Raw genomic sequence first — 9691 nt, 5'->3', positions numbered from 1 at the left:
CCTGGACATAGTCTGCAGCTTCTTTCTTTTTTTTTGTTTTTTTTTTTTTTTTTTTTTGAGACAGGGTCTTGCTAAAGAAGTTGCTAAATTGCCCAGGCTAAACTCAAACCTACAATCCTCCTGCCTCAGCCTCCCAGAGATCTGGGATTACAAGGGTGCACCTCCATGCTTGACTTTATTTTCTTAATAACAGCTCACAGATAAGTGCTCTACCTGAACAATACACCACCATGGCCCTTAAGACAGATACTCTTATCATTCTGACTTTATAAATAATGAAAATGAGGCAACCCATTTGGGACCCCTGCTGTCTCTCAGGAGCTATCCTATTCTCCATTCCATTTTTCCAATAAATTTTTGTACTCTTAGCCTCCATTGTTCCTTAGAATTCATTCTTCAACTTCAGGGGACACAAACTTGTCATATCTGACATCTAGAATGTCTCCTCTGTCATCCTGGAGGTCCCACCAAGATACTTAGAAGGAGAGGCTGCCAGATTCCAAGTGATCATGCATGCAGGTGGAACCAACAGCAAATGTACTGGACTCCTTTTCTGGGATCTACCAGATCGACCTGTAAAGAGCTCATAACGCTAAACTACAACGTGACTTCTATCGGAGGCCCATTAGATGAGCTCTCTGGAGAAGACCCCTGACTGCAGTTTCCCCTACACTGACTCTTCTCAGCTTGAAGCAGCTGGATGGAAACTACACCCCTTCTCCCCTAGCTGCAGTTAGGGGTACCTCTTCAGAGAGGGGAGTACTATAGACAGCTAAGTTAGATAGAAGTATCGTAGGCAGCAGACAGGGCTGGGCCCTTGAGGGAGTCAATGCAGAAGACTAATCCATCAGGACTGCAGCTGGAGGCGCATCTGAAGATTACAGTCACAACGGTTAGATGGACATACTTCCCTAAGGGATGAATGGAGGCTTAGGATTATTGGTAGCACCCTTCTGAGATTTCCCATTATCTCATCGGGGTGGGCCATCCTCTCCCACTTACTAAGTCTAAACTAAGGCTAAGACTACTAAAATTGAAGACAAAACTAATACTACAGATTATCAACCAAAGTTAATGATATCATTCATATGCCCTCGCTACATTGGATCAATATTACTTAAGTGACCATATTTATAATCTTTTTTTTTTGTTTTTTTTTCCGGTACTGGGAATCAAACTCACGACCTTGCCAGGCAGGCGCTATGCTGCTGAGCTAAATCCCCTGGCCCCATATTTATAATCTTATTGGTTATATTTTGACCCATGTTGTACCCACCTCATGATTTTGTTCTATAAAACTTCCTTGGAGAGGTGGGCTCATTGGTAACCCATTCAGGATGCCTCCTGTCTCTTAGGAGCTATCGTATTCCCCATTCCTATTCCCATTCCTTTTCTCCAATAAAATTGCCTGCTCTTTTCTTTTCTCTTTTTTTTTTTTTGAGACAGGGTCTCACTATGCAGTTCATGCTGGCCTTGAGCTCACTTTGTAGCCTAGGCTGGTCTCAAACTTGCAATGATCCTCCTGCCTCAGCCTCCTGAGCGCTGGGATTACAAACATGCGCCACCACACCCGGCATACTCTTAAAACAAACAAAAAAGTGACAATATGACTTGGGCCAAATTACATGTCCAAATTACATGTCCCCACCCACACAGGAGTGGGGGTGGGGGCCTGGCACTGGAGCCCTTGCTGAGCCCACAGCCCTTCTTCTAGGTCACTGCCAGGACTGGAATCAGTATTCTGCGATCCACTAAAATGATTCAGGAAGATTCCACCCTTGTCTATGCTTTCAGAGGGCCTGAAGGACTTAGGAATTACTTGCTCCTTATGTTTGCCTTTCATCATAATCTCTTACATTTATGTTTGGTTTTCATCTCTTCTGAAGTTTCAGTTGATTATGTTTTCCTGGCAAGATCTTCAGTTCATCTAGATTTCCAAGTTTTCATGCATAAAACTGTAAGTGGTATTTTCCTATCACTTAACAACCATCTTTATTTGGGACTATATGCCCCTTCTTTTTCCTAAAGTTGTGCATGTTTTTTTTTTCTTGATTAGGATTGTCTATAGTAAAAAAAAAAAAGGATTGTCTATAGCTTTTTTATATTATTGGTCTTTTCTTAGATCTAGTTCTCACTTACGAGATTCATATCTAATACCAAAAACTATAGTGCAGTCATCAAAGAGCAGAACACAGACGTATGACAGATGACTCAATGCCTACTTCCTAGCTATGTGATGCTGGGAAATTCCTTCATCTCTCTGAACCTCAAGTTCGCTCCCCCTGTAAATGTATTGAACAGTTACCTGCCAGCACTATACTAAGAATTTTAAATATACTTATTTGCTTTATATTTTTAAATAATATGCATAAAGAACCTGATTTAATAACTGAGATAGGATGGGTCCTCGCTAAGTGACAGCTGCCATTGTTGTTTTTTTTTTTTTTTTTTTTTCCAGTACCAGGAATCAAACTCACGACCTCATGCTTGCCAGGCAGGCACTGTGCCACTGAGCTAAATCCCTAGCCCTGTTATTGTTGTTGTAAATTTCCAGATTAAACTTCTCACTGGCTTCTTCAGAGGGAACCCTCCACCCTCATCCTCTTGCCTATTTGTTCCTCTGGATATAGAAAGGAGCAGGATTCAGAAAAAAACTTCCTTCCATTCCCAGGAGGTAGGATGGTAGGTGAAATCTCCTAGGAAGGGGCTGGGGATATAGCTCAGTGGCACAGTGCCTGCCTGACAAGCGCAAGGTCACGAGTTTGATTCCCTGTACAAAAAAAAAAAAAAAAATTTTCCTAGGAAGGTCAGGTGTGGTGACATACCTGTAATCCCAGAACTCCAGGAGGCTGAGCCAAGAGCATTGAAAGTTTGAGCCCAGCCTAGGCAACTAACCAACTTAGTGAGACTTTGTCTCAAAAGAAAATATTTTAAAAGGGCTGGGGCTATAGCTCAGTGTGAAGGCCGTGGGTTTAATCCCTGTCCCACAAAAAAAAATAAAATAGGGCTGGGAGTATAGCTCTGTGGCATGGCACCTGCCTGGCAACTGCAAGGTCCTGAGTTTGATTCCTGGCACCAAAAAATTAAAAATTAATAAATAAAAACATGAAATAAGGCCTTTTCTGAGTCAAGCATGGTAACATGCACCTGTAGTCCCAGCTACTTGGGAAGCTGAGGCAGGAGGATCACTTGGGCCAAGAAGTTTGAGGCAAGCCTGGGGACCATAATAAGGGCCCCTCATCTCCAAAACAATAAAACATAAACAAGACAAACAAACCACCTTGCTAGGAAGACAAAGCATTTGCAATGTTTCTAGCACCAGGTGAAGTCAAGCATGAGAAATGAGGATGTTCACATGTCAGAGAACTATGACCAAGACCAGGAGGCAGAGGCATGACTGATACTGCAATGTGTGAATGGCTGTGACGATAATCGGTGATGAAAGCACTGCTCCCCTGGCCTCCGCTCCCAGCTGCCTCCTGTCTGTCTCCCATCTCCAAACTTCTTGCCCATCCGCACAGGCACAGGAACATGCTAATCCTAACAAATTCAGCCATGTCATCTCTGGGTTAAAATGCCTGAGCAATCTTCCAGTATCCTTTCAGTGAAAACTCTGCAGATAAAGCCCGGCCTTCCTCTCCACCTGCCGTGGTACTGCACTGAACCGTGGTGAGTGACTCTCCCCTCTGCTTCTTGGCTGTGTCCTTCCTTCTGCTCAGAAACCAGCCCTGCCCCTCCTTTGCCCGACTCCTCCTTGCAGGTTTTGCAGGTTTCAGCTTAGATGTCATTTCCTCCAAGAAGCATTCTAGGGTTCTCCCAGACCTAGTTGGGCTCTACAGGGCCCCATCCTTACCTTTGTCCCTAGATGTAAGCTTGTGGACAAGGCTCGTGGTTCCTCCCACCAAATGTCTAACATGCCACAGGTGCTCAGGAAACATGTGTTGAGTGGAGAAATTAACATACAGGTACTTTCTACAACACCGCAGTGCCCTTCTTCATTTATCCACATGTCTCCTCTGTCAGACATAGACTTCTTGAAGGCAGGAAGGTCTCACTCAACTGTATGTGTCTGGTGCCCAGCACTGTGCTGACACAGGGGTTACCCATAAATGTTTGTGTAATGTTGGGATGAATGCGTGAATGATTGACGGGTGAATGAGTGATTGGATGGATGGATGGATGGATGGATGGATGGATGGATGGATGGATGGATGGAAAAATGGATGGGTGGATGGATGGACAAATGGATGGGTGGATGGTTAAACTTGTGAATTGGATGGAAGTTGTGATCCATTCATGCAACTGGTATTTCCTTCAACACATATCTTTGGGGATCAAGTATTACTCCCTGGAAAAACTAAAGGACCCAAGCAGCTCAGCAATAGCCACAAATCCCAGCAGTCAGTCCCCGACTTCTCATGAAACAGCCACCATCACCAGCTGCAATGCCCAGGCCCTGCAAATCCATCCTCAATTTCCACCCCCTTATACACACCTGGTCCTTGGGCTCTTGGCTGACCAACCAGAAGAGGAGAAGGTTGTTACAGGTGACGTTCACTTCTGGGAGGGTTTCCAAGTAACTCTTCAGGGTCGTGGTCCCCTTGCACTGAGGTGGGGGCTGCCTCATGGATGATGGGGCATTGGGCATCCAGGCCCCAAAGTCATGCTGTAGAGACCCCGCCCCATGTGGATCAAATGGCCACCTGGAGGCAAGGACCAGCTCCCTCTTCATCATTCCTGGTCCCACCTCTCCTATATCAAGTCTCACAGTTGGGAAACGAGGGAGTCATGGAAAGTCCCAGATGGGTCAGGGGCCCAGCTCACCCCTTGTCACTCCCCACCCAATCAATATTCCAGGATTGGGTGGAGTGAGTCACCAGGGAGGGAGGAGTGCCCAGACAGGAGGTAATCCTAGAAAAGGGCCTTGGGCTGGCATGCCATACAGAACAACCTGATTGTCCACCTGACCCGGTACTAACCAAGATGGGAGCCCACAGATTCTACTCACAGTGTAACTCCAATTTGAGTTGCCATTACAACCTTGGACCCAGCTCCACCCAGCCATCACTCAGCAGGAGCCATTCACTCCACCCAGGCACCATTCCAACCCTAACCCGGACCCACCCATGCTTTCAACCAGAATTCTGGCCTCAAATCCATTGCTAAGCCTAACGCCTTCATGACCCGATACCCCTTGGGCTTCCCTCTGCAGACTTACCTGCCCACTGTTAACAGCGGCGTGCTGGGCGGAGCAGTTGAAGATGATTGCAGTAAGGTACTTCACCAGCTGTCCCGAGGTGCACAGCCGGCTTGGGAATCCTGGGTGTGGGGAAGAGGAGGGTGTGGAGGGGAGGTACTGAATTCCTAGGGGCACCTCAGGGTGCGGCTCACTGCAGGGGGCAGAGTGAGGGAGTAAGAGCTGGACATTGGCTACGACTGTCTTTAAGATTAGGGTTGGGATGAAGTTAGGAGTAGCCAGCGCTGAGGGCTGTGGGCTCTGACCAGGGTCTAAGAGGTGGATCCTGCAAAAGGATCAGCCAGGACTAGGATGGAGCCAGGCTTGGGCCAAGCAGCAAGCTGCCTCTGCCTGAACTCCAAGGCACGTTTATCTGCAGCCCATATTAGCATTTAATGATTTAACTCTACTCAGTTTACCAAGATCTGTCCAAGCAACCAGTAGCAGGTTATCCTTGGCTGGGCTTAGCGGGAGAGACAGAGTGTGTTACTCAAAAGCACAAGGAAACGGAATCAGAAAGAAGCATCAGTGCCATAGAAGTGCTCGGCTTTTAGAAGGGAGAGCAGGTAGGACAGAAACTGGCACTGGGGCTACAGTGGTCAGAAGGACTCTTCCTAGAGGAAGAGAAGGGGCCTCCCCAAGCTGAGGGATGGGTGACATTGGAATAAAAACCAGATGACAAAAGCCAGGCACAGTGGCATACGCCTGTAGTTCCAGTTACCTGGAAAGCTGAGCCCAGAGTATCAGTTGAGCCCAGGAGTTTAAGGGCAGCCTGAGCAACAGACAACACCCCATCTCAAAAAATAAATGAAATAAAATTTTTCAAAATTAAAAAGAATATAAAACCAGATGTGGGGGCTGGGGATTTAGCTCAGCAGCACAGCGCCTGCCTGGCAAGCACAAGGTCATGAGTTCGATTCCCGGTACCAGAAATAAAAACAAAACCAAAATCAGAAGTGGTGGTGCGGGCCTGTAATCTCAGCATTTGGAAGGCGGAGGCAGGGGGATCACCATGAGTTTCAGGCCAGGATAGGCTGTAGAGTGAGTTCAAGGTCAGCCTTAACTACATAGCAAGACCTTGTCTCAAAATAAAATTAAATTAAATTTTAAAGAAAAGAAAAACATTGTCGGGGGTGGAGGGAGAAGAGCTCAGCCCTCATGCTTGCTGTGCCTGTACTGCACGGGCTTCATCCACGTCCCTGGCTTTACCCGCCTCCTTCTCACTGCTAACCCCAAACTCACATCCTCAGCTGTACCTGGCCCCTGAGCCCAAGACTCAGCAATGTGCATAATCTGCGGCTGCCTACCTGCTGCTCTCACCTGCGTGTCCCCAAGACATCTCAAACCTGGCACTGCAAAACCAAAGGCTTCACTCCTACCCCACCCTCCCCAACCTTGCAGTGGTTCCACTTTGGTACAGTGACCCTCCATACCTACAGGTTCCTCATCTATGGGTTCAGTCAACCTCAGATCATAACATTTGGGAAATATTAAATATTTGCTGGGAAACGATGTCTGTACTAAACATGGATTCACTTTTTTTCTTGTCACTATTTCCTAAACTATACAGTATGACAACTATTTCCAAAGTATTCACATCGTGTTTGGTATTAGAAGTAGTCTAAAAATGATTTAGAGTATGTGGGGAGCCGTGCAGAGGTTTTCTGCAAATACTACACCATTTCACAAAAGGGACCTGAGCATCTGAAGATTTTGGTGTCTGTGGGGATCTTGAAACTAGTCCCCGGTGGATACCAATGGGCAACCATACTCATCGTCATCCAGTTGCTCAGACCAAAGGTATATATTTTATCACCCTCTGTGCACATGAACAGAGACTTCCAGAAGCTAGGCTATCCTCACCATCTCCACCTCCACTCTACCCAGGCACCACCGTCTCTCTCCTGAATGAATCCTGCTACTTCCACCCTTGTCCCTTATAACCTCATCCCTTAACAGCAACAGTGGTCCTTTAAAATCATAAATCAGGGGGCTGGGGATATAGCTCAGTGGCACAAGTGCTTGCCTAGCAAGTGCAAGGTCCTGAGTTTGATTCCCAGTACAAAAAATAAATAAATAAATAAAATCATAAATCAGGGGTTGGGGGTGTAGTCCAGTGGTAGTGTGCTTGGCTAGCATGCACAAGGGCCTGGGTTAGATCTCCGGCACCGAGGGAAACAATGATAAATCAGATGACATCACTCTTCACTAGGACCTACTAAGGGCCTCCTCTCTCATTTACCTTACCATGCCCTACTTGATCTGGCTCTGGCCCCTTCTCAATTCCATCCTAAGTTTCCTTCCTTCCACTTGTTCCACTCAAACCCCATAGGTCTTCCTGATATTCCTCAAACACACCAGTGCTCCCAGACCCGAGGCCCTTTGCACTTACTGCACTTCTGACCCCACGTTCTTATCCCAGTTACTCACAGAACCAGCTCCTTTCCTTCCTTCAGCTCTCTGTCCAGGTCTCAGCTGCTCAGAGAGGCCTTCCTGAGCCACCTCTCTGAAATAACCCCTCTCATGCTGTTTTATCTTCCTAGCATTCTCAACCACTTGACATTTGTTTGATTGTCTGTGTCGCTCTGAAAGAAGGTGAGGCTTATATGAAGGCCGGGATTTTTGTCTGTTTGTTCACTGTGAAATCATAGCATCTAGACCAGCACTTAATAAATATGAAGAAAGCAGTAATTATTGGTTGAGTGAAGCAAATGCATGCAAGGGTAAGCAGCCAGAGTGGGAAGGCATGGGGGATAGACAAGCTGAGGGCACAGAAAGGGGACCTAATTGAAGGTGAGGCTGCAGCAGTGTGCTGGGGCATGTCATTTCTGGGCAGCCCTTATGGTCTGGTGAGGTAACAGCCAGAGGCTGGGAGAGAGGAGCGGCCTGAGAAGCGGCTGCCATAATCAGGATCACTAGGGTGGTGATAATGGGGTGACTGGAACAGTAGGAATTCACCACCCAGCCAGATTTAGGAAGACAGAGGTAGGAATAGGAGTCAAAGAGGGCGCCAAGGTTTGGAGTACAGGGGTGGGGACATAGCTGAGCAGAGAGAGGCTGGAGGAAGAAGGAGGCATCTGCCTGGGAGTGAACAGGAATTTTCTGAATGTTCTGTTTATGGTCACCTGTCTAAACTTGGAGGCTGAGAATAATAAAGCAAACCAGGGGTCAGACTATGGGAATTTTTCTGCAATTCAAGTTATTACTTCCTCTTAGGAAATGGAAGTCAAAGTGAGACTGACAGGTTAATAAATATGTTTTACCTTTAAATATATGAATCCAAAGTAAGTTTGTACTAGTGGGAAGAACTGTTGTCGGTCTGAAGAGGTTCTGCTATATGAAAGCAGAGATAAACTGAATACAGTAAGATAGGAGAAAGCTGGGCATGGAGGTGCACACCAGCAATCCCAACTCTAGGAGAGGCCGAGATAGGAGGCTGGGAAGTTCCAGGCCAGCCTGGGCAACCTAGAGAGAAAGGCTTTATCTCAAAAGTTATATATATATATATATATATATATATATATATATATATATGGCTGGGGGCGAGGGTGCAGCTCAGTGCTTGCTGGGTTCAATCCCCAGTGCTACAAAAACAAAAGGGCTAGGGATATAGCTCAGTGGCACAGCGCCTGCCTGGCAAGTACATGGTCCTGAGTTTGATTCCTGGTACAAAAACAGAAACAGGAGAGTTGAACCAATAGCATTAGGTCCCAGTCTTGGTCTTAAATAGGAAACAAAGTCCTCAGTCAGGAGAAGCAGTCAGGATCAGGACTGTTGACTAACAATGAGTTTGCAAAGCATAAGGAAAGGTTACCCTTAAAAAATCCAAGAGAGATCTGGCTGATAACACTTTAACCTAGAAATCACTCTTGGAATCTCAATCACTGAGACAACCTGACCTCATGTGCTTCCCAGATGAATCAACACAGAAGGCAGAGCATCACCTGTGAAATATTTTTGGCAAAAATATGCAACCCTTAGACACTCCTTCTGCTTTACAAAAAACACAGGAGACAGAGGAACAAGATGAATGACACCATAAGGAAGGATTCAGATAAATTCAGGTGAGACATTCTGCAGAAAACTAGTCCAAGGCTCTTCCATAAGTCTTTGTCATGTGATTTTAAAAAGCACAGGAAGGGAGTGAGGAGGGAGGAAGAGAAGGGGATGGGGGAAAAAAGATTTTTTAAAAACCAGGAAAATAAAGCTTTTGCATATGGGAAGGGGGACTAAGAGTTGGAAGGAGGAGGGCGGGCTAGAGGACCAAAAATAATAATAATAATAATTATTAGGACATATTACGTATTGTGTACCACTCCCCATGATAAAGGTAATCATTATGTACTACAAACATATACTAATAAAAATAAATTTTTAAGAATAAAGCAGAAGTTGGGGCTGGGGATTTAGCTCAGCAGCAAAGCGCCTGCCTGGCAAGCACAAGGTCGTGAGTTC

General features: G+C 46.0%; 1 protein-coding gene across 1 annotated transcript in view; it reads right to left on the bottom strand.

Moving 5' to 3' along the window:
* Aloxe3 (arachidonate lipoxygenase 3) overlaps nt 1-9691 on the bottom strand; it is a 24426-nt gene that overhangs the window by 2616 nt on the left and 12119 nt on the right. Inside the window, exons 13-14 of the mRNA XM_005399436.2 lie at nt 5219-5319; nt 4496-4666 (exon numbers count right to left, since the gene is read on the bottom strand). Of these exons, the coding sequence (XP_005399493.1) occupies nt 4496-4666; nt 5219-5319 (272 nt within the window). The remainder of the gene's footprint in view (nt 1-4495; nt 4667-5218; nt 5320-9691) is intronic.

This window comes from Chinchilla lanigera, unplaced genomic scaffold, assembly GCF_000276665.1.
Source record: "Chinchilla lanigera isolate Chin_1 unplaced genomic scaffold, ChiLan1.0 scaffold00066, whole genome shotgun sequence".
Classification (NCBI taxonomy): Eukaryota; Metazoa; Chordata; class Mammalia; order Rodentia; family Chinchillidae; genus Chinchilla; species Chinchilla lanigera.
The sequence above is the reverse complement of the archived record's forward strand: the minus strand, read 5'-3'. Positions and strand labels throughout refer to the sequence as shown.